Below are 24,589 nucleotides of genomic sequence, written 5' to 3'. Positions count from 1 at the left end.
GCCAGACCTTTTCATGCGAGCTAAGATGCATTGTATATTTGATGCCCCACTTTTCACATCGAAACGTTATCCAATGTTCTGCTGCATCTTTTCAGTTAGGACAACCTTATCTCGTATGTATTCATGGATCATACTCAACCAAGAGGACTTTTGAACATTTTTTTTCCATCTATTTTATGATGCTTTTAGGCTTTGCCCTGCTTAAATTAAACCAATATTGTAAATATAAATTTAAAGTATAATAGAATCATTTAGAGCATCTTCGATGCTCTTCGTATAAGCAATACACTTGATCTACTCGATTGATACTCTGATGTTCGCTTTTATTAACAAGTTGCCTAACTTACAAATAATATATTTTACTTCAATATTTCATATTCTTTCATACTTAATACAATATTCAATACCTTACGAAGAATAAATATTTATGTAAAAACTTACACAAATTTTAAACAATTCAAAATAGTATATCCCACAAATATAAATCACTCTTGCAATATAACTGAATATTTTAGCTTTTCTTTTTTATTTCTCTCGATTTTAAGTAAAATTTATTCCTTTTTCATATCTCTTTTACTCCATACAATAATTTTAAAACAATTTACGCATTCGTTTATCGTACAATTAGCTTATCAAAATAAATAATTAAATACATGTTTTTTTATTCTTGAAAAGTAATCTTAAATTTCAATTCTTGTAAGGAATCTTAAATAATTTATTTCTTGTAAGGAATCTTAAATAATTTATTTTGCCGTATTTTACTCTCAAATTTATTAAACCGATAATTTTTTTAAGAAATTATGAATACGTCTTTTTCAAAATAAAATTACAATTATCTAAATTTGTAACTTTTTAAAAGTTGTCCATTTTGATAAATTTGAAAGTAGATTGTATTGATAGATTGAAAAATAAAATGTTAACGAGAGAAGATGAATGTTTTACTACCTATATTTAAGTCTTTGAATATGTCATGTGTCAACATTAAAATATTTTAATATAAGAAATAATCCTGATTTTGATACCTAAATTCTAAATTCTAGATTTTGCATCTGACATTCCCTAATTCAAATTTAATAAAAGGATGCATTGCATTTTTTTTACAAAATTAAATATTTAATTGAATGAAAAACAAATATAAAAACTAGAATAAAAAATTTAAATATAAAAACCAAATTATTAATTATACCGTAGCGGCAGATACCAGGCTATGTCGTTCTGCGGGTTTCTCATTCCTCCCTCCATAGTTTGAAACGCAAGCTCGCCGACTAGCATGTTATGGTTTGAAGGAAGTCTCGTTTCGAGCCAAAGATGAAGACAGCGTTACGGCTATCTTCCTTCACGCGCCAGCTTAACCCGCGTTCTCCCCCACGTGCTGCCGCGTTCAACCGAGTGCTCGCCTCCCTCGCCAGGGCTAAGTCCTTCCCCGCCGCGATTTCTCTCTGCGCCCAAACGGAGTCCCGCGGCGACGTCATCCCCTGCCATGTTACCTTCACCATCCTCATCAACTGCTTTTGCCACGTCGGCAAAGTCGCTCTCGCCTTCTCCGTCTTCGGAAAGCTCCTCAAGCGCGGCCTCCCCTATGACGTCGTCACGCTCAACACCTTAATCAAAGGCCTCTGCCTTGACGGCGCCGTTTCATCGGCGCTCAAGTTTTATGAGGAAATGGCGGCGGAGGGGTTTGAGTTCACCGAAGTCACCTACGGAACGTTAATTAACGGACTCTGCGATGTAGGGAAAACAGAAGCGGCTATTAGATTGTTGAGAATGATGCAAGCTTGTGTTGCTAATGTTAAACCTAATGTAATTATGTATAGTAGAATTATCGAGGGTTTGTGTAAGGAAGGACTTGTCAATGAGGCGTGTGAGTGGTATTATGAGATGGTTGGTAACAATGTTGAGCCTAATGTGTTCACTTACAGGCCTCTTGTGAGAGCGTTGTGTGTGGCGGGCCGGTTAGACGAGGCGGTTCGGATGGTGGAGGAAATGATTAGGAAGGGCGAGTACATTGATGTTTATGTGTTTAGTGTTTTGATCGATGCCTTGTGTAAGAAAGGGATGGTGGTGGAAGCGCGGGAGGTGTTTGATGAAATGATTAAGAGAGGTTGTGAGGTTAATGTTGTTGTGTGCTCGGCCTTGATGGCGGGGTATTGTTTGAAGAACGAAGTGGATGAGGCGAGGAGGTTGTTTGATGCAGTTGTTACGCGGCCGGATGTTTGGAGTTATAATGTTTTGATGAATGGGTATTGCAAGGTTAGGAGATTGGATGATGCAATGAAGTTATTAAATGAAATGTGTGGGAAGGGTGTGGTTCCGAATCTTGTGACTTATAATTTGTTGGTTGATGGTTTTTGTAAATGTGGGATGGTGGCGTATGCTTGGCAAATTGTGAAGGCAATGTGTGAGAGTGGTGTGGCACCGGATGTTGTTACTCATAGTATCTTGTTGGATAGTTTGTGCAAGACGCAACGTCTTGATGTGGCGGTTGTGATGTTTAACAAGCTGTTGAAGAGGGGTGTGGAACCTGATGTTTGGAGTTATAGTATATTGATTGATGGTTGTTGCAAGAATCAGAGGATAGGTGAGGCCATGAATTTCTTGAAAGAAATGCATTTTAGGAATTTGGTTCCTCATATTGTGACTTACACTTCTCTTATTGATGGCCTGTGCAAATCTGGGAGATTGTTGTCTGCGTGGAGGCTTCTGAATGAGTTGCACCATAATGGTCCACCCCCTGATATTACTACTTACAGTACCTTGTTGATTGCTTTATGCAAAAGTGAACGTCTTGACCAAGCAATTTTTTTGTTTAACCAAATGATTAGGAGGGGTTTGGCACCTGATGTTTACAGTTACACCATCTTGATTAATGGACTATGCAAGAGCGAAAGGATAGATGAAGCCGTTAATCTCTTAAAAGAAATGCATGTAAAAAATTTGGTTCCTGATACCATAACTTATATTTCTGTTGTTGATTGCTTGTGCAGATCTGGGAGAATCATGTATGCGTGGCAGCTTCTTAATGAGATACATGGCAATGCTCCATCCCCTGACGTTGTCAATTACATCGATGCACTTTGCTTGCACTTGCATCTTCACAGCAAATGCCTTGCTTCAGCTTACTGTTGACAGAAGAGCTGGTTATTATGTCCTCGCATAACGATACTTACCGATGGTTTTATGAAATTATAACACTATATATTGCACAGAAATTTCCAAGTATCTTTTAATTAAAGGATGTTGTTCACGTGTCCATAAATATACCATTGATGAATGGACTTTGTGTGAAGAGAGATTGTTGGATGAATAGCGAGCTTGCTTTAAAAGCTGGGAAAATTCTTGCTCTTCTGAAAACAAGACCCATCTACAACAATTGTTCAGGGTAATAATTCTTTGTTCTAGTGAGTTTATTCTGTGAAGAGATTTAATGAATCCTTAATGATGGCCTGTTCGATGAGAAAACATTTTTTATTTTAAAACTGCTAAAAATATTGCCAAGTTTTCTTTGTTTCCTGTTGTCCGTGATTTATATAGGAAATGTTGAAAGCAATTGTTTTGTTCTTTCTTATTGCCATTTCGTATTCATGTGTTTGAAAACATGAAATAAAGTGAAATAAGGTGTCATTTTTTGTCATTATTTTTGAAAATAATGCATGAAAACAAAAAGCACTGTCCCAAACCAAACCAAACCAAACAGGGGGTAAATATTTCGTTATTGCTTGTTAAAAGTTTTCATATATTGGGTAGTTTCCCTTTCTTGATGACTGTTTCATCATCATTATGTCTAACTAGATTGTGTGACATTCAGAACTGCAGGTACTAGTTAGTGGAAGTGACTTCTATGCTTTCCCACGTCTTGATCCAAAAAGTGAAAGAATGGCTTGGATTCAGTGGAGTCATCCATATATTCCATGGGATAAATCAGAACTTTGGGTTGGCTATATTTCTGAAAAAGGGTGAGTAGAACTCTAATAAAATTGAAACTTGAAAAAGTTAAGTTTTCTTATCATGTTGGTCATGTAATTGAAGTCACAATGAAATATTCTTTAAGTTCATGTATTGTATGAGCTTTTATTTTCTTTGTGTTGATTACTAATCTATTTATGATACAGTTTCTTTTAATATGAACAGCTTATATTTTTTGCAGATATTCAGTTCTTTTCTGAATTACACAATGCTAATTTATCACTCATTGATTAAATTGATACTCTTCATAATTTTCATGGAATTTTTTCTGTTATGATGATTCACAGATTTTGTTTCTTCCGGAAGATTTTTCCTGTAACCATCTATTTCCGACACTTGTTCTGGATCTAGTTTCCTAGTTCCATATTATAGTTGGAGTGGCTGTTTTTGTATTATATGCCATGTTTCAACTTGAAGCATAGTCATGTTATGGTTCTATGCAGAGAGATCTACAAGCAGGTGTGTGTTGCGAGTAATGATCCTACACTTGTGGAGTCCCCAACTGAGCCCAAGTGGTTTTCTGATGGTACATAAACTAAGGAATGCTTGTAACTCTCCCCCATTCCTCACCTCCTTCCTAAAAAAATAAGGAACTTCTGAGTTTTATAGAACCAAAACATGACTTTGTAATAGTAGTTCTCAAGGTTTTAATTTTTGTTTTCTCTTAATATTAAGTCACGGTCTCCGCAGATAATGGGATAGGATCCTTCATCTGATTAATTTATGATATCTTGGGGCATTTACTTGCGTTTTATTTTTCCTTTTCTTATTTTTTTTACTTGTTTGAATCTGTTTTCAAATATTTGGACAGGAAAGGGAGAAATAATAATGTTATTTTAGTGTTTGTTTTTCAAATAATTTATGGGTTCTGTTGTCATTGAATGTTAATAATTCAGAGTTTACCCATTGATTTGAATGGGAACCTTTGTTATGATCTATCTGTGCATTGTGGTTTATTTTATTTTGAATTGAACAAGGGAGCTGTTTTTCATTGAAGTATATTTTCGTGGATTTGATAGCATAGAGTGAGGAATTAACGAGAAGGCATGATGGTGTGTAACAGGGGGGACCAACCATTGTGAAATACGCTAGCTGGGTGAAATGAAAGCTGGTGAATGCTTTTGTTCATTAAATTGAAGATCAGAGAAAGTGTGTCGCATAGCATGCAAGTTGGAGAGATTACGAACCCTTTCTTTAGTAAATTTAATTGGAACTTCTATGAATAATTTTTTCCCTAAAACGTCTAAGTTCTATAAGCCAAGCATTAACTAACTATAGGGATTTTAGTCAGGACTCAATGAAGTTTTGTATTCTAATTTTTTATCTTTACTATGTCATACTAACAAATAATTGTTATAAGACATTGTTTTCTGTGTTGTCTATTTACTATTATCTTAATAATTAGTATTAGTATTAATTGATATTGACTAGTCTATCCAAAACTAGCTGGCTGCTACAAAATATTATTTTTGTTGTTCACAGGTTGGTGATATTGTTATTCTTGACATCTCAGCAACAACCACTAATCAAGATGAATCAAATGTTCAAATTATTCCTTCTGCTGAAAGCAAAGATCTGGTGGTGTGCTTGAAGGATGATAATGAGCGGATATCTCTTTTGTGAACCTGTTGTGACAAGTTAGCTGAACAGGAAGCATGTTTATGGATCTGTGGGAGTCATAGTAACTTAATGAGGAATAATAGGCTGTTGTGAGTAACTTTATTAAATGTGCCCTGTCAACCCTTTTATTGAACCACATCATGTAGATGACAAAATAAAGTTTTATCATTTTCTTAGTACCATGTTAAAATTGAAGTTTATTTTCTCTAATAGTTTGTGAGGTTAGACGAGTTTATCAAACTCAAGACAAGATTTTGAGAAACTCTAGACAAGCTTAGATACTCTATCATTTTGGTATTGTATTGTATTTTAGTATTCTAAACATGAGCAGGTTGAGACATTCACAAAAACTGGACAATGGGAAAAGGCTGGTGATTGAATGATTTATTATCTTTTCTTTTAAAGAATTTCCTGAACAAAATGCTGAGGATTCATTGATATTTGTCTTCTTTCTCTTTGGCTTGGTCTCTATGCATGGTTTCTTTTGTGTTAATGTGAAGTGAATAAGCACAGTTTTTCCCACAATGAGTTCTAGTTGGCTTTTCTTTCCCAACCAAAGAAATTTATAATCTGTAATTTAGTGTACTCTTTATTTTGAGTTCATAGGTCAGCAAGATATTTGTCTAAGAGTCACACTCCAACAGCGGGATCCATCTTAGCACAGAAAATGGCATCTACTACTGCTTTAGATTCAATACAAGAGAGCTTGCTTGGTTCAGCCATTGCAACACAATCTGCACCAGCTTCAAGGATGAAGAGTACTCTTTGTTTGGTAAACATTCCAATTCTACTACTGTTGTTTTACAAACTACAAGAGTGCCATAATTGAAATCTAAATCCATCTAGTCTTTGTTCAGGTTTCAACATTAACTTTTCTCGGTGCTATCAATCTGCTTCAACCATTGAGTAAAAATATTAACCATATGGACTCAAACCCACGACAACAATTTGTGATTCATGTTGGGCGAAAGCTTTTTCAGGTAATGCAAATCACAACTTTGATTATCATATTAGAAATTAATCATCCTGTTTTGATATCCTGTTAACTGTTTGTAATATAGTTTGTGTATATCCTATAAGAGTATGAATAACCTGAACAACAAATAAAATTTATTTATTTTTATTTGTGATTTGAAACATTTTGGTTATTGCTAGCCAATGTTAGGTGATTGCTGCATATTAGTTGCTTATGAGTGAGGAAGAATAACAGTATTTCTCTAGATGACTAAAGATTCACTTTAAGTAGTTCTTAAGGTGTAATCGGTTCCAAATTTTTATACATGTTAAAAGGAAGAACAAAAAAGATGAAATTTACGTTTTCCTATTTCTCATCAGTTCATTGAGCACTTGCAGGTTGGCGATGAGCAGTTGCTAAATACTGATGTTTCTGGAAGCAGTAGCATTGGAACCTTCCTTGGTTGGGCAATGACATTTGTATATTTCGGTGGAAGGCTGCCTCAAATTTGTCTAAATGTAAGTTATATAATTGTTCACTCCATGGTTGAATTCATTTAGGACTATAGGTTGGAGTGAAGATTATGTTCTAAGAATCTTTTTGGTATCCCCTTAAAATTGAAGTTAAAAATTCAGGACAAAATTTTATATACCTTTTCAAATAAGCTTATCCTCTAAACCCTTTAAATCTCACTTTTAAGGATATGCCTACCTAATCTTAAGTAAAGTCAAAACTAGGAAAGCAAAGTTTCAGGTTCGAGATTAGTTTGAGTACATGCTTTTGTTCATTAGGGAAAGGGAAGAAAACATCATCAAATATGTTGATCGACACAATCTCAATGTAAATTTCTATTTATTAACAGATTTTTAACAGTTATAAGTAGGAAAATGAATCTAACTAGCCTGGGTAGTCCGTATACACACATGCATGGGATGAGATCCATGTGCTTTTGTCTATCTTGGCTACTTAGCATGTATACGTGATAGAAATTCTTGTTCAACTATTCTGATACAATTTATTTTCCACTACAGAGATGTCATCCATCCGCAACTGGGGTTACTATGAACCGGCCACATCGTTTAAGAGCCACCTGGGGCTCCAGCTGATGTCATCCATGCCGGAAAAGCCTTTAATCGGAGGGCGCAATGCTGCAGTTTTATCTGGCACAAATGGGGCATTTCACCACAGAGACATTGGTATGTCCCACGCTACATACCCTATGGAATACACGAGGGATGCTTGGATTAGTAGTTACAGAGACAAGTATATGAATATGATACCTACAAATCATAACTATGGTGGTATTCCGGAGACATCTTCGGCACATCAAATTCAAATGATTCCACCGCCGGAGTTGCCGAAGGAAGAAAGGGAAGTGGAAGAGGAACCTGTTGTTGAGAAGGTAACCGGGGGAACTCGTAAGAAAAGACAGAGCCCGAAGGTGCCGAAATCTCCCAAGGCTAAGAAGTCCAAGAGGGGACCACGTGTGCCAAAGAATGAGAATGCTCCCACAGTTCATCGTGCAAGAGTTCCAAAGAAAACTACTGAAATTGTAATAAATGGAATTGACATGGATATTTCAAGTATTCCAATCCCTGTTTGTTCATGCACAGGAGCATCTCAACAGTGTTACAGATGGGGCTCTGGAGGGTGGCAATCTGCATGTTGCACAACAGGCATGTCAGTGTATCCTTTGCCTATGAGTACCAAGCGGCGTGGTGCAAGGATAGCTGGAAGAAAAATGAGTATAGGAGCATTTAAAAAAGTTTTGGAGAAACTTGCTGCTGAGGGTTATAACTTTTCTAATCCTATTGATTTGAGGACTTATTGGGCAAAACATGGCACCAACAAGTTTGTCACTATTAGGTAGGTCTCATCTATCGTCAACTAGCTTCTTATTCCTTTCGATCTGTTTGTCATGTACATATATGTGTATTTGGCCAGAGACTGAGGCTTCTTAGGTGGTTTGTAGTACCAGAATTTTCGAGGTCACAAGACATTTCCTGTTCTTTTCTGACTTTACTGTCACCATTTCTTTGGATTGAGTGCCTGGGAATTCAATCTTTCGGTTGGTGGGTTGGTCCTGAAAGGAAACTAGCTGATAGCATCTTGTTTTTATTGATATTTAGAAGTAAATTTTATCAGTTCATGAAATTGCTGGTGTTTGAAAATGTTACATCCATCTCTTTTTTACTTCCAACTGGCTTTGTGAGTTTAGTTGTTTAGTGTTGTATTTTTTCATATAAAGAACACTAGAGGTGTTCATTCCGACCCTTATACAAAATCTCTGCCTGTCAAAATTTGTGCAGCATAAGGATACAATATTTTATACTATTAAGAGTATAAATAACTCATCAAAAAAGCCGTATTCCTAGACTCCTACTAGACCATCACACCATAAGCTTTCAATTATACTTAATAATGTTTAATTTGTTTGAAATAACGCCTGTTTCGTTTTGGCCAGAGAAATTGAAACACGGCGGTAAAATGTTGTTTTTTGTTGAAATGTGTTTTAACTTTTAATGTGTTCTTATCGCCAGACGATAACCATTTTTATGTTGACATGGATTTAATCCTTCCTTATTTCCTCTGTATTCTTGATATACCAGCACACAGTGTTTATGCAATCTGAGTGGTATGCAAACAACCTATATAATAACGCAACAAACAATGTAGTACTTGACATTGTTGCATGTTGTTATTGCCAATCTAATATTCTTTTTCGTTTATATTTTTACCAAAAATATTTAATGTTTGTTCTATACTTACTTCCTGGAAATAAGTTAAAATCAATATCTTGATTGCATAATTGGTGTATTCCTGTATTAAAATATCCAATGTAAATTCTTATAACCTACATTCTTGGCTTTACCCATGCTGGCAGATTTGACTCTTCATTGCTGATTGGCTACAGACCCCAAGACCCTCCAATGGTTATATCCAATCCAAGTAGTTCCAGCCACAGTATACTTATCACGCAGGGAAGAAGCTCAACAGCAGTGAGGTTAGATAAAAAAAAACCAATCATTTAAACATTTTTTACTCCATGTTTGCAGTTTGTGAACAAAATTATGTTTCGATTTCCAGGCAATAACCAGTAATAAGCCTTTGAATAACTAGTCAAAGCAGCATGTATGTAGTGACAAGGAATGACTCTCTTCTTTCCCCACCTTTACAATTTCCGTAGAAATCATACCTGTTTTGGAGTGAAAGAAATGTTAATAACGTTATTAATATGAAGATGGAAGAACACATGTGCTGCTATCAAAGGTCTCAAGAAAATGGAAGAAAGATGTTGCAATCTGGATGTTACAGCTTACAGAACAATTATGTGCAGTCTCTGGGAGGATAGCAAGGTATGTTATATATTTTGACAGCTTCGTGGACGGACTAAAGAAGGAAAGTTACAGAACGGGGCAGTGAAGGCTCGAGAAGTAGACAGCAAGCTTTTCTCAGCCCCCTAACCTTTCTATTATTATTGAAACGCTAGCGCGCCCCTTTCTTTCTCTTAGAGAAAGGGGCGTAAGCGCCCCTTTCTTTCTCTTAGAGAAAGGGCGTAAGCACTTCACTCGCTAGGGGATGGGATTCATTCACTTGCATTCCTGCTAGCACTACAAAAAGCTCCGGTCTTAACGCCCCTATTACTGCTGTGCAGCCTTTCCTCGGGTTCGTAGAGTCGAAATGACTTGTAAACCCATTCAACCAAAATCTATTGCTTATCGTGGTAATAGTCTACTCTAATAAACTCGTCTGTTCTGAAAGGCATCTGTGGAGGGGAGGTGTTTGGAAATCCTATCTCGTCTGCCTCAGTGCTTGAGGTATGGGAAATCAGTGTTTGGAAATCCTGTCTCGTTTCGGCAATTGATTTTAAGATGAATTTTGACACTTTTTATGGTGTCTTTCATCAAATTTTGCAAAGATTGAACCCTAATAATTGATGTGTAAGATGGAAACATCAGGGTCCACCCCCGATGAACCATGAAACCTAGTTGTGCTTTTTGCCATAGAAAGCATGCCCTCTATGCAAAATCTATCAACTATGGCACTAAAAGTTTGCACATCTGCCATGATTCCCTTTCTGAAAACGTTACCCAATAGAGTTGCAGCAAAATTAACCTTAAAACTAATTGAAATTGAGCGAAATTGCTCAACAAATATAGTAACTCGCACCCCAAGAATTAAGGTAGATGTGAAGTTCCCAACAAAAGGTATTTCATTTAATGATTTACAAGGGCTGCTCACCAAATGCTGTAACTTACAATTCATTAATCCATTTCTTGGATGGCATGATTAATAATGGACTAAATCTTGATGTCGTCACTTGAATAACTCTTATTGGGGGTACCAAGGTGGGAAACCTGTAGCTGTAAGAGAATTTTTTACAATACGCAAGCATGACCAACTTCCTCATCTCCAAATTCATGCCATTATATTGGATGGTCACTTAAGTGCCATTTTTATGCTGAGGCTGCATCATTGTTTAGGAAACTTGAGAAGATGAATTTGGATCTTAATATTTGTAACTCGAGGTATTATGCTCATGGAATGCAGCTTTGGAAAGCTAAGTGCTGCAATGGATTTCTTTTCTTCTCTGCCTGCTAAAGGTTTGAAAACTGATGCTGTTACCTATAAGATAATGATTACTGGTCTACGTAAAAGAGGACTATTCAATGCTCCTGAAGATTTATTGAGGAATACAGAAAAGAGTGGTTGTCCCCTTAATAGCACACTTGTAATGTCTTTGTTCAGAGATTGCTGGAAAATCTTGATATTTCAATATCAATAAATAACTTCTAGTGATGAAAGGCAAAGGATTTTGTGCAAATGCTACCACCAAAAAACCGTTTATCAGCTACTTCTAGGACAATATAGGAATTAGTTGCATTTGCAGTGCTCTTGACGAAGTTTGTTTGAATATAACCTTGTATATTCAAAATCGTGAGGCCAGCCTGTTAGTAGAGTCTGGCTCTATACACTGGGGTTTGATACAAGTTTTTTTTTTTTTTCTTTTTTCATGCCAATTACGATTATTGTAATAATTTATAGTTCTTAAAGTTACTATCTCTTTGGTTCCTATTTTTTCCCATGCTTGGATGGGAGTAACATCCCTCAAACTCCCAATTTCAGTCTCAAGCTAGGTCTAGAGATGCAATTGTTAGTGACTCTTCTACCATGTTTTACATTTTATTGTTAATGATTACTGCTTTAGTTTCATATTTTACATGAATTTGAATGCTCAAATATTGTTAGACAGGGAGGGAGGCAAGACAAATGACGCCTAATTTTCCTTTTATACTGAGTGTCTACGTTGTAAGTTTTTGTCATTCAATAATTTATGCAGTTTCATCAAATGGTTTAATCTTGATGTATTCGGAAATAATTTATATTGAGTGTAGAAAATGGTTGAAGAATTCTACTATGTTTTGCTCTCCAATGCATAAGTGTTATAAAATTTACATTGGTAAATTTAAGGTTCAAATCTACTTGCTCCAAATTGCTACTTTTTTTAGACACAATTGCATAAACCTTATCTTTTATCCTCATAGCTATCTTTGATGCTCAAATTTTCTTAGTTTGGAACCAAGAGAAATTGAATCTTTGAGATTTAAAAATTTAATATTTGTGTTTAAATAAACTGCAATGTTTAAACACCTTTAACATCAAATATTATTTAGACATGTGAGATAAAGATAAAATCATATCAATAATGTGTTATTTCACCTTATGAAATAAATGGAAAAGACTAAATGCAAAATACAAGTTGAATTTATTTTTTCTTAACAAACAAAGAACTAAACTACCTTTCTTTTTAAGGCCAGAGAACAAAATGAATAAAAGTAAGTAGATAAAGGATTAGCCAAAAATAAAAGTACAAATAAATCTCACATATTTTTCATTTGTGGAATTTAACTAATCTTTACATTAAGTGGCACTACCTCTCATAATTGGATATAGAAAATCATATCTCACCTTTAAAAAGCTAGTTAAAAGTGAATCTTTCAAAATCATATCTAACATAAACTTATTTTGAAACTTTAAATTACGAAAAATAATATATATATATATATATATATATATATATATATATATATATATATATATATATATTATGAAGTAATTTTTAGAAATTAGGTTAATTCTTTGAGAAAAAAGATTTAAAAAAAAAGTAAACTTACAATTATTATTTGACAGACTTCAAAAACTAATATAAATATAATTTTATTAAAAATAGGTTTAATTAATTTTTAAAATATAAGATAAAATTTGAAACTTTTCAATTTAGTCTCTTTTAAATTTTTATGATTTATTAAATACTCAAATAAATTATATTTTTCAATTGAATCTTACTGTATAATTTTTCATTTTTCCGATAAATAGGTGATGTGGTTGTTAATTAGATAATATAGTGGTTATTTAAGGATAAGGTGGGGTGGAAGAAGACTACCAGGCCAAAGAAGCTTGGAGGTTTAGCAGTGTTAGGCAAAGGTACTATAGTCATCTCTGATATTTTTTTAGCACATATTTGAAGAATGGAAGTGTTAAAGCTCCCGATTTTTGAGAAGATGAAATTAAAATGAAGAATGGGATTGGCGAGTTTGACTTCTGAAGATACTGCAGTCTACTGGATTTAAAGATTAAATTCTCGAATAAGTTGACGGAATATGCTTCACTTTGAGTTCTTTCTCACAAAAATAGTTTACTTCGAAAAAATAATAATAATAATAAGATTCTTCTAAGCCCATTGATTAAGTTGCACCATGTTAGGCTAACAAAGAAGAAGAGGCACAAAACTAAGTCAGATTCTGAACTAGACATATAAATAATATACCTAATACACAACACTCATGTAGTAGACAACAATACAAATGGAGAAATTGTGTCCCATCTGAGTTTCGGACAACAGAAAATAAAGAAAGGCTTGACGAAATTAGTACTAAGAAACCCTCCACTTACACCAATACAAGAATTGTTGTCCAATCAGTCTCCACTTGCACAACCCTTGCATCCACAATGAACACACTCAATCACCTTCTCCTCCCTAAGTTGCTTCGGAACTCTGCAAACACAAGTGGTGGCAAAATTGTGATCGCGTGGCTGCATGCACCTCAGGCAGCATAGACGTTCATAACCAGGCTGCAATTCGGACCAAAAACATAATGATTTAGGTACTCAACGTCCAACACAGATAAATTAAAATCTAAGTACCAGTAATACGATAATATTGTTTTTAACACTTTTTGGCTGAGAACCAAACACACCATAAAACAATTAACATCTTCAAGAAGGCACAAATGAGTACAGCATTAACATATTTCTCATTTCACAAGTACTCAATATCAGAATGAAAATGAGTTAACTTAATTTTGGACAATGTTGACTTTATAATGTTGTTTTTGATTAAAAGCGAGTTTGAAGCAATGTGATTTATGTATAAATTTAACCCATCTGAACAAAACCAGTATGTTTATATTACATTAGAATCATGTGTAATCACAAATTTCTGTTTGAAACAGACACAAGATGTTTTTCAGAACAAGTTTACAAATGACAAAATCATGGTTAAAAGTTTGAGAGAAATGCAAGCATGCAACCTAAAGCAGTGTAGCAGGATGGCTGCTATAGCAGTGAATGTTATGTATACCAGATAAACCATTTTCTACTATACACATAAACGCTAAAGAAGCCTAAAATTAAAGAGATGATTAAGCCTTCAATAACAATAAACGCCAGGGATGTAATGAATCTATGATAAAAGAAATAGAAAAAACAAAAGCTTTTTCAAAAATAGAATAAAAACATATTTTAGGTACCTTCTTCCACTTAGCAATTAGATTGCGGTCAGCATATCCTTGATCAAGACAGAATTCATACAGTTCTTTAGAAATTTCTTTCCTCCGATGGTAGAGGTCAAATATGTAGCGGCTCTTCTGGTGTGCAATCTTAAATATTGGCCACAGTGTCTCACATTTCCTTTTACCATCATGTGGATCATTCTCAGCTGCCACATAAAGGATATAAAACTATTAATTTCTAATTTCATACAACATAATATAATATAATATAATATTTGAAGGCAAGCACATGATGTAAATTTCCAACCTTCCCTCATCTTTGCTTGAAGTTCCCGGAGTGTAGGCTCAATTAACTCCCAACCCTCTGGGTATTTAACACGATTTGTCTTTACTTTTGGCATTTTTATATCTGTTGAAGGAAACATGGAACCAAAGGGTCAATTTCCATACATTCTACTGAGCACTTCATACAGATCAATCACGCTAAGCAAATAGTTTTGTATATTCAATCCTATCAAAGCCTAATCGAAGACAGCCAACAATATCATTCACTCAAAGGAAAGTAAGAGAATCAGAAATCTTCAATTCTATCAAAGCCTAATCGAAAATCGTTCAAAAGAAAATAAGAGAATCTTAATACATCAAATGAGTTCATCAATTGCTGGATTTTACTATTCCGCGAAAACCTTAACCTAGGTTATCCGCTGCAAACCTAAAACATAGCAACGAAACTTATCAAGAATCATTGCACCTGGACATGAGCAATTACAAAATTCACAAAAATAGGACGGAGATGGAGAGCGAATAGGGATGAAAAACTTACCGGTGTTGCAGACAGGAATCAAAGGTAGAAGCTATTCGTCTGGCTGACTTCGCAGAAATTTTGTCGTCGTTTCGAATCGAAACCCTATGGATTAGGGTTTAAGAGGAAAAGCAACGACTCAAAAACTGGGAAAAACTACGGTAAGAAGCGGATGTACATGCTCCTAATCCATGTGTTTATACTAGCATTAATAGAGGGGATTATTGGTTTTTATCTGCACTAATTTTTATTATTTTTTAAGTAACTAAATTTTTAAACTAAGCAATTGTCTTTATCATTTTTATATCTTGGATTCAAACTATATGCAAACAGAGTGGGTCATCGACATGATTTGCAAGTAAAAATAATAACAGTAAAAAAAAAAAACACATGTAGAATCGCTGCTCATGTATATCTACAGGAACTTTCCTCCTGCAAAAACTTCAATTGAAGAATACAACAACAATTATCTATTAAACAAGAAAATTATCACAACAGATAACCCTGCAATATATAATAACATAACTGATTCAGTTCAGGCAGGTTCAGAAGACTAGCAGCAGAGTTTTATTTTATATGGAGAGCACATATAATGGGTCATAAAAAGCTATGTACATGGACTATATGCAAGATCTATACATTACATTCAACAAGAATAAAAGCTTTCCCTTCTATCAGATTAGGTTCCCTATCTTTCTAAATGCCCTCCTTCCAAGTTCAACGGACATCATCAATATGATTGTTGCTTTAAACCCCTGAATGTCTAGCAATGGAACAACCAAAAATTTCATTTACATTACTCAGTATTAATACAATAGAAAAAAGTGCAGTGGCCGAGGATAGCATATCCTCCAAAGCTACGAAATTGAAATTGGAGGAAAATTTAAGAATGAACAGCGATTAACGGCAGCAGCTACAGCAATTACGATTCACAGAATGGGTCGTAGTGGTCGGAAATCACAAAATCAGAAATTTAGGTTACGAAAATCAGGAATTTAGGTTACGAAATCGGGAGAAAGGGACCAGAACGCAAATTACGAACAAACCTGTCTTCGCGGTGGTCGTGGCGGTCGGAATCGTTCGCCAATCGCAGTCCGATGGTGGCTCTGCGTTCTCCGTGCACTGCGCTGTTTTCTCGCTGCTGCCAGCGACGTGGTGGATGTCACGGTGGAGGAGAAGCAGGTATGGCCAGCGGCGACGTGGTGGCCAGCGGCGACGTGGTGGCCAGCGGCGACGTGGTGGCCAGCGTGTTTCGTGGTGGCCAGCGGCGACGTGGGTGGAGGAGAAGCGAGTATGTGTGTGGCGCAGAGTAGAGAGCGGAGAAGAAGAGTTGCAGTCTCGCAGTCGCAGAGTGTGTGAGGCGTCTGGGCGTAGTGTGTGAGAAAGGAATATTAAAAAAATTGTGCACGTGGTCTTTGTTTTAGTAAGTAATACGGGCAGCGGGCCGACCATTTTGGCCCGCGGGTTGGCCCGACGGGCCAGCGGACTTAAGAAGCTGGGCTGTTTCGGACTGGTGGATTGAATTTCTTGCCATGCTTTTTCCGTCAGGTTCGTTAGGTCCGGCTCATTTTGTCATCCTAGTTTTAGGGGTGGATGAGTTTTAAGCATATAACATAGGAATATTGAATTTAATCTTAATACCAGTTTCTTGTATGAATTAAAATTACAAACATGACAAATTACTATACTTTGCATCAGCTGATCACCCTTTTCTCTGCTCCAAAAAATATTGACAGCAACTCTTTCTCAGGCCTCTTATGTATTTTCTAACACAAAAAGTAGGGCAAAAGTAAACCAAAAATATTAAAGTCTGACAATTGGCCTACCATACACATGTCTTGGATCCTTAAAGGATAGACCTCATTTGAGAAATGGTATAATGAGAAGTGAAATGTATTGGACGAAAGCTTTTGTTGTAACATTTTGAACCATATTCAATTCACTGCCACCTTGATGTCTGCTGTGAACATTGCTCGTACAGGTCTATGATCAGATAGTCTTGACTCACTCCTGTTGTATTGGATTTGCCTCATTCCCTTCCCAAACCATATTATTCTATCACACCTGCAATACCAATACTCTACACCATCATGTTCTTAAGGGACCTCAGAATCAACCAAATTGTTTGATGTATGCTTACCATGCTGGAGAACGCCCCATTTTGCTTCTATGCTGCTCATCACAACCTAGATAATCTTTAGAATTTGGCCGGTATTTGTATGTAGGTGGAAACTCTATAACTCCTTCATGCCAACCTTGGAACACATTGCCCTCCATCAGCTCCAGCTTCAGCTATACATAATTTGAGTGGAGTTTAAATTCTTGAACTCAAAACAGTAGTGACTAATTAATAAAAACCATTACCTTAAACGGTTTTTAATTTGAACAAGCATTACCTGATCATATTTCAACAAGGTTTCCCACTCTCTTCTCTTGATCAGTGATTGTGTTGTAGAGTTTGGCATATAAATCCTGTAGTTCAAGTCTCCTAGCCAGACTATTCGGCTGCATGGGACCAGGTACCCTTTTTAGATGAAGTTCTATTGAATGTGTTCTACTTGTATAAACTGATTATACCCAATTACTTAAATGTTCCTCGATCAAAACCAGTTTGAGGAACTGGAAATAGTTACATATCTCATATACAATGATAATATATCTCTGGTCTTAAAAAAGGTGTAAGTTTTACACAATCTAATATGCACTTACTCATGATCAATGATCTTTTGAGGCCTATCTTGCAGAGGCCCAGAGGGGAAGATTGTCCTGGACAAAATATCTGTTGCATTAACGTTTCTTTGTCTTCGGTCTGATTCTTTTCCACCAGATGCTAGATGACTACATACAAAGCAGAAACTTGTTTCATGCAAGTAAAATCTGATTGATACCGAACCCTGTATTTTAAGATCAATAAAAGAACTAAGAATTCATTTGATGTTTCAAAACTGCCATCTGCATTCTCAAACAGCTATTTGTTTAGTTAAAGAAAACAAAAACATGCATTCTATTTCTCTGTAACATGTCAAAACAAACCTTGTTTCCGAAGTAGCCCATGATTCCACAGCCAACAGATGAAACATTCAAGTGCCTGATTGTCTGATAGAGGTCACATCGAACCCATATGGTTATGAACATTCCCACCATCTGCCTGCTTATGATGCACTGAAAGTCTTGTTGATGTTCTCCCTCTGCACAATTATGTTCCTTCAAAGGATATATCTTCTGTGATTCAGCTATTCTATCTCCTTCAACCATCTTTGTTGGTGTTCTATTGTTAAGGGCTGCTCCAATTAGAGAATTCCATTTCGTACAAACTTTTCTGTTTTGGGGACCAAGTACATTTGCTGCATTTAGAGGTACAATTTCTTGGAACCTAGTACATCATAATGAAATAATAGGAATCCAACAGTTTAGTTTCTATGCAGTTAACTCTTACATATAATTTTAATTAACAAAAGCAAATGATTACCCCAGAACATAAATATCTGCTGAATTATTTTCTGTGTCAAGCCAGTCTTCCATATCTAAGTTCTTGGGTGGTGTAATGCCTCCAATATTCCAGGAACCAACAAAGATCCTTGTGCAAGTTAATTTCCAAAATCAGAGTTGCATCAAAGGTGATGTATAGCTAGAAAAGGATTAAAGTGCCATAGAAAAATTTGTTCAAGAATTTATATTACTATGACCTCATACTTTTTGGTTTGATGATAGAAATGTCTTCTTGAGTATGCAGGTGCTTGATTCAAACTAGGAGTTTCCTTTCTGGCCTCTGATGAATTCTGGTTTTCTCCTTTGAAGCTATCAATGTTTAATATCTTTTTCATAATCTTACTCTCCCTCAGCTTCAAGCCCTGCATGATCTTTGGATGAAACATATTATACACTCATAAAGCATACAGAAAGAGCAAAATAGAGAGAGTGAAAGCAACATAGGAAGAGAAAGAGATACCTACTTGCATCCTTTATGTGATGTTCTTGCCAATGGTTTTTTACTACAATTCTAGCAAAATATAGAAGTGGCATATCAAACCAGAGAAAAGCAAGAAAAGAAAGAAACTGCATCAAATATCATGAGAAGGGTTTATTATGAGTGGAAGAAGGGGATTTATAAGCATGCAGCTTAATCAAATTGATTAAAAAATTGGTTATGGACAACTTTTAGCCATGTAGGGACAGCAGAAAAAACCTGGGGTACCTCTCATACATACAGGATTTACTCTTTATATTCCTTTTTATACAGACATAACATGTTTCTCTGTGTTTTCTTAATGTTTGATCGCGTATGTTTATGTATTCCCCCACCCCATCCCTTACCATACTTTTTATGAACTTTTATTTAACTGATACTTTCTAGGAATCAGTGAAATTGAAACTCTTGCGTTTCTTAAACAAGTGAGATTATGGAAAATAGCAAATGTTAATTATTGTAAGGTCATGAAGTCAAACAAACACAGTTCTTCTTTCACCACTATCACTTTTTTTGCTGAAGGTGGTGGGAGAAATTTGTTTGTAAGTAGTTTTAAGAAGGAAAACAACTTCCTAAACTAAGAAAAATAAGCTTATGCAAATTGATTTGTATAAGTTATTTTCCATTAACTGCTCTAAAATGTTGTTTTTGACTTGGACATAAACTGGTTTTATTTTTCCTTTTAGATAGATATAGTTGATGAATTTCTTTCAACATACAAAAAACCAAACATATGATAAAGTCATTGGATAGAAATGTCATTTGCTCAATGATTATTATTAAACCTAAAGCTAGGTGCATGCATAGGTTTTTGACACAACATGCACAAAATAACTATATAATGATGACCCTATGTTTATGTTTGGCGTATGAATAGAATTGTTGGTCATTTTCATTGCACTCCTTTCAACTCTGCCCATGTGCAAACATAAACATCCTATATCCTTCATTTTAAGGGACAATACCCTTTCAATCATACCTATCATATAGACTTAGTTAAAGTTATGGTTTGTTATGCCCAAAATTATCATATATTTACCTTTTTATTTCACTGTCTAACAATTACACAACTTTGCATGCATCATAATTGATACAAAAGTTAAAAAATTATGAATTCATTGAATGGAAGGAATAATTGATTCCTTTATCTGCACACACATTAGAATATGTGTATGAATATGTTTTTGAACAAACGTCTTTATAAGCATTCCAAAAAAAATACGTAAATTAAATTTCTAAAATAAGATGAATTACATTTAAAATAAGATTTAGATATAAAAATTGGCCTTGAAATGCTTTGGAGTGTGAAATTGTGAAAAAATGTGCCAAAATTTATATGAGGAGAGTTCACGGGTTTCCATTCTTTGAGAAGAAAGATGATTGGTATGATATGGTTGATGTGATTAGTGTGATTCCTTCCATGTTAGGTGCACATTATTCCTCCAACTTTAGTAATAAACAATTTCTAACAATAAATTATTCTAACCTTTGATTCTTTCTATACTATAAAATGTTGCAAGATATACAAGTGTCAAATTTAGAGTCCCATTATCATAGTTATCATTAAACAAATTAAACAAAAGCAAGACACCATTGAACTATGGACAGAATTTTCTTCTCAAATCATGCAAAGACAAAAGTGGGAAATGAATCAATCATTCACGCAAACCCTTTTTTTCTAAACCCTATCTTTGATTTTGACATTCATTATAGTTCCTGCTACCTTCAATAATGGAATAGCACTATAAACTTTCTTCATCTTTTTTTCACTATGGTATACCTTTTTTTTTTCATTGGTACATACTTAATCCGTTTTCTTGTTCTATTTGGAAATCAATATCGTTGTTTTTAAGCATTGTTTTTTGAATTCGAAAAAAATCAAAGAAATAGGAAGAATAGTGAAGAAATAAATTTATTCTGAAAAGGTGTATGATTTATGTAAAAAAAATTGCGTGATCGATGAGAAACTTTACTTTATGTGTGGATGAAATATTTTAACAATTCTAAGAAATTGAAATGCGCATTTGAAATTCTTGCAATTAAATTTCCTTCATTTTTTAAATAATTTGTTTGGATAGAGTAATTGAAATACCTTACATTTCAATTTCTTGTTTGGATAAAATAATTGAATTTCTCTTGTGAGATAAAATTTTATTTTAATAATATTTTTTTTAATATATTAATTTTGAAATTAAATTTAACAAATATAATTGTCAACTTAAAATATTTAAATTCGGTCAAATTTTGATTGAGTTGACTCGACCAAATTCAGCAAAATTTTGATCGACATAAACTTAATTCAATTTGGCTAAATTTAGGTCGAAGCCAACTAGGTCACATTTGGCCAAATTTCGGCCAGTGCTGACTTGTCAGAATCTTTCCAAATTCCCGTCGAGGTCAACTTTGTCAAATTTAGACGAATTTAAGACGGTGTTGTCTCAAGCCAACCCGTTTGGGTCGTCGAGTTGGTCGGGCCCATGTGGGTCGTCGAGTCGGTTGGTCTGTCTGGGTCGTCGGGTCGGTCGGACCTGTTTGTATCGTTGGGCAAGTCGGGCCTATATAGGTCGCCGAACCTGTATAGGTCGTCAGGCCGACCCAACTCGTGTATGTCGTCGGGTTGGCCAAACCCCTCTAGGTCATTTGGGTCGTTTGAGTCAAATTGACACATCTAATCTTGAACAATGGAGAATTCCAAAATTTGTGGAATTTCAATTTCCTTTCTTTTTTTTAGTGAATTTCAAATTCTACTAATTTAATGATTTGAAATATCTTTTAAGAATTACTCAATTTCGATTTCTTTCTAATTTTTTCATCCAAATAAGTCATTTTACTTAAAAAAAATTTAAATTCTCCAAATAAAAGAATTACTTTCTTAAATTGTTTCATTCAAACACACAATTAAGTGATAATTAATTATATAAAAACTTTCATTTTATTTTTCCCATTTATATACTGTATATAAAGAAATGTAAATGATATTTCCCATTTATAAAAAGTTATACAATTTCTTAACATATTTCATATCTCCAGGATTAATTACTTATGTATATTCTTAATTATGTAGCATTAATTAAGGATAGTCCTGAAAAAATATTTTATGAATTATTGGTTTTGTTCGATAATAAGTAATTTTGTTTATTTTTCTTTCCAAACGTCATGTTAAGTGAAACGAAGGTTGTAAATTAGAAGAAAAATGAATAAGACTTTATCTGAAATTATTTGGTATAAGAAAAAAAAATGATAGGAAAGTTGAATTCTCTACACTTTTTTTAATTCAAAAGGGCCAAAGCAAATTAGAAAATGATACCAAGGGAAAACACAATCCCATTTCTATTATTCTTCAAAAGAAGTGGTTTTTAGTTACTGTTTAATTTTTTTTTTATTTGCATGATTTTTTAACACAGGTATATAAGAAGGCTTAATTACCTCAACTAAAAAGATTCAAAATGTTTCCTTGTCGTATTAAAAACAAAATATGATAGTATTTGTTGTATTAAATTTACCATTTTTTTTTATATATTCTTAAGAGTGAAAGAATAGAGGGGAACTCACTTTTACCTTTTCGTGTATGAAATTATAGAAGTTTCCCATTTTTAGTCTCTTTAAATTTTCTCTACACTTTTGCACTTTAACTAGACATAGTATAATTAAATGGATTCATAACTTTACTCAACTTTTTTTCACACTAATTAACTTATGGCCACAATAATTGATCCCTCTCCCATTTGAATTCCTTCATGTGCTCCTCTGACAGTATCTTTTTGGTTGTTTGGTTCTTGTATAAAAAAAAATCATTGAAATCATTATTAATACTATATATGTAAGTAAATGTGAGAAAAGAGAAACACAGAGTTCATCCATCACCTGGGTTGGTAAGCTGTCAAACATAAGAGCTAAATAATGATGATTAATTACATAACTAAAACACAATCTTTCCAAGTGCACTAACATAATAAAATATTAAGGTTTAGAATTTAGAATAATTATTAAAACAATGTATTAGGAATTCAAAGTGGGTCGATTATGGCTCATTTTAGAAAAGATTTATCCGATGATAATATTAATGAAATATGAATTCAATCAACATAAGAGATTATGAATCTTAAACTCTAATCATGATTAATTACACAAATAAAATATAATCTTTCTAAGTTTAAGTGTACAAATATGATGTACAACATTAAAGTTTAAAATTTAAAATAATTATTAAAACAATGTGCTGGAAATTTAAAGTGAGTCACTAATGAATTTTTTGAGAAAGAATTTATCAAAGACAACGCTAATGATAATGAGACGAGTTTAAGTCATATAAAATATTAACACGATTTCCAATCCAAAATTTTAAAATAATTTATTTATTGTCTTCCTATATTTAACTTTTTTATTTTTATTTAATGTTGAACCTAAACTTATATTTAGATTTTCAACTATTAAAAATAAAATGAAAATAGGAGAACTCATAAAATTATTATTTCAAGATTTTGAATTAAAATAGATATTTTAACCATTTATATGAATTTGTTTATGTTTCATTGTTATTAAATTTCTTTGGTATCTTAATATTATGGTAATTTCAATTTGTCACTGTCTAGAAACATTTGTCCCCAACTTGAGGTGTAGACTAACCATACCCATGTGGTAATAAGAAGCCTAGAAGCTATAGATGTGGCAGATATTTGTTAACATATATAGCTCACCCTCATCTTAATTTGTTCCACTATCGTCTAAAGTCTAAGGCTAAAAACCCTATAGGTTTTATCATATTAGGAACTTTCATTCTCCCTACGGAAGTGAAGTGATGTATATACTCTTCTCTTTCTGTCAGCTAATCACAACCACACCCTTTGCAAACAAACTCTCAATTCTACCTCCATTCATTTCAGTTTAGATTAGCACACCAAAAATGGAATACATGCATAATACCATCGGTATTCTTACATTTTGAAGACAATGATATTAATGGATAATGATATTTTGATAACTAAATTTTGACAATTTTTTTTTATATTTTGATGTGTTATTTTTTAAGTGATTTTGAAATATAAAAAATTAAAAATAACACATCAAGTTATAAGAGAAAATTGTTAAAATTTAATTGTTAAAAAATCATTTTTCAAAATGTTAAATTCATTTGAAGCTGTTCACTTTCGCTCATTTCATCAACTCTCTTTCTTTCAGACCTTCTGGAAATAGCAGGTTGTTTAATAATGGATAGGGTTATCCTTCAAACAATATAAAGACTCATGGTTTTGTAGTCATATGGATTGACTTTTCCCTTCTATATGTAAAGAATATTATATGAACAACATCCTAAATCTATATAATGAGAACAATATCTTTATTTTTATCTAAGGAATATTCCAACAGATTAAAGATAAATTGTGATTACTTTATATAAAGTTCATTAAAATGACATTCACATTTCTTCTCATTTTAAGATGAGAACAAAATTCCATAATTAAATCACTGAATTGGTATTTATATTTTAA

The 24,589-nt window shown here is 33.9% G+C and overlaps 4 protein-coding genes across 20 annotated transcripts; 2 read left to right on the top strand and 2 right to left on the bottom strand.

Moving 5' to 3' along the window:
- Window positions 1-1,275: 1,275 nt before the first annotated feature.
- LOC114181437 (uncharacterized) lies at window positions 1,276-5,990 on the top strand. 3 transcript variants are annotated; one of them, XM_028067889.2, is made up of 4 exons: window positions 1,276-3,379; window positions 3,806-3,953; window positions 4,407-4,489; window positions 5,027-5,341. In XM_028067889.2, exon 1 carries the CDS (start codon window positions 1,309-1,311, stop codon window positions 3,124-3,126), a length of 1,818 nt encoding a protein of 605 aa, XP_027923690.1. In that variant the 5' UTR covers window positions 1,276-1,308; the 3' UTR covers window positions 3,127-3,379; window positions 3,806-3,953; window positions 4,407-4,489; window positions 5,027-5,341. The 3 variants fall into 3 exon arrangements, with proteins under 3 accessions (XP_027923690.1, XP_027923688.1, XP_085528572.1); XM_028067887.2 differs by lacking the exons at window positions 4,407-4,489; window positions 5,027-5,341 and adding an exon at window positions 5,446-5,990; XM_085672446.1 differs by lacking the exon at window positions 4,407-4,489.
- Window positions 5,991-6,930: 940 nt separating this feature from the next.
- LOC146886651 (protein BASIC PENTACYSTEINE2-like) lies at window positions 6,931-11,759 on the top strand. 3 transcript variants are annotated; one of them, XR_014994521.1, is made up of 5 exons: window positions 6,931-7,056; window positions 7,570-8,404; window positions 9,423-9,542; window positions 9,626-9,894; window positions 11,090-11,759. XR_014994521.1 is itself a non-coding variant. In XM_085672447.1 (4 exons), the coding sequence occupies exons 2-4, from the start codon at window positions 7,572-7,574 to the stop codon at window positions 9,630-9,632; spliced, it is 960 nt and encodes a 319-aa protein (XP_085528573.1). In that variant the 5' UTR covers window positions 6,931-7,056; window positions 7,570-7,571; the 3' UTR covers window positions 9,633-11,759. The 3 variants fall into 3 exon arrangements, 2 of the variants coding, with proteins under 2 accessions (XP_085528573.1, XP_085528574.1); XM_085672447.1 differs by having other exon boundaries at window positions 9,626-11,759; XM_085672448.1 differs by lacking the exons at window positions 9,423-9,542; window positions 9,626-9,894; window positions 11,090-11,759 and having other exon boundaries at window positions 7,570-8,692.
- A 1,571-nt stretch (window positions 11,760-13,330) lies between these two features.
- Window positions 13,331-16,867, bottom strand: LOC114181743 (protein BUD31 homolog 2). 9 transcript variants are annotated; one of them, XM_028068284.2, is made up of 6 exons: window positions 16,180-16,463; window positions 15,155-15,238; window positions 14,972-15,043; window positions 14,639-14,740; window positions 14,350-14,537; window positions 13,331-13,672 (listed from the first exon to the last, which is right to left on the bottom strand). In XM_028068284.2, the coding sequence occupies exons 4-6, from the start codon at window positions 14,730-14,732 to the stop codon at window positions 13,517-13,519; spliced, it is 438 nt and encodes a 145-aa protein (XP_027924085.1). In that variant the 5' UTR covers window positions 14,733-14,740; window positions 14,972-15,043; window positions 15,155-15,238; window positions 16,180-16,463; the 3' UTR covers window positions 13,331-13,516. The 9 variants fall into 9 exon arrangements, 8 of the variants coding, with proteins under 8 accessions (XP_027924085.1, XP_027924088.1, XP_085528643.1 ...); XM_028068287.2 differs by having other exon boundaries at window positions 15,155-15,279; window positions 16,180-16,377; XM_085672517.1 differs by having other exon boundaries at window positions 14,639-15,043.
- Window positions 16,868-16,895: 28 nt separating this feature from the next.
- Window positions 16,896-19,458, bottom strand: LOC114181741 (type IV inositol polyphosphate 5-phosphatase 9-like). 5 transcript variants are annotated; one of them, XM_085672514.1, is made up of 8 exons: window positions 19,087-19,458; window positions 18,827-19,016; window positions 18,603-18,710; window positions 18,167-18,506; window positions 17,843-18,027; window positions 17,530-17,638; window positions 17,274-17,425; window positions 16,896-17,197 (listed from the first exon to the last, which is right to left on the bottom strand). In XM_085672514.1, exons 1-8 carry the CDS (start codon window positions 19,193-19,195, stop codon window positions 17,068-17,070), a joined length of 1,323 nt encoding a protein of 440 aa, XP_085528640.1. In that variant the 5' UTR covers window positions 19,196-19,458; the 3' UTR covers window positions 16,896-17,067. The 5 variants fall into 5 exon arrangements, with proteins under 5 accessions (XP_085528640.1, XP_027924080.1, XP_027924079.1 ...); XM_028068279.2 differs by having other exon boundaries at window positions 18,827-18,993; window positions 19,083-19,452; XM_028068278.2 differs by having other exon boundaries at window positions 18,827-18,993; window positions 19,087-19,450.
- Between the last annotated feature and the right edge of the window lie 5,131 nt (window positions 19,459-24,589).

Source organism: Vigna unguiculata, chromosome 4 (genome assembly GCF_037176805.1).
Source record: "Vigna unguiculata cultivar grain cowpea cultivar isolate G323 ecotype 2 chromosome 4, ASM3717680v1, whole genome shotgun sequence".
NCBI lineage: Eukaryota > Viridiplantae > Streptophyta > Magnoliopsida > Fabales > Fabaceae > Vigna > Vigna unguiculata.
The sequence above is the reverse complement of the archived record's forward strand: the minus strand, read 5'-3'. Positions and strand labels throughout refer to the sequence as shown.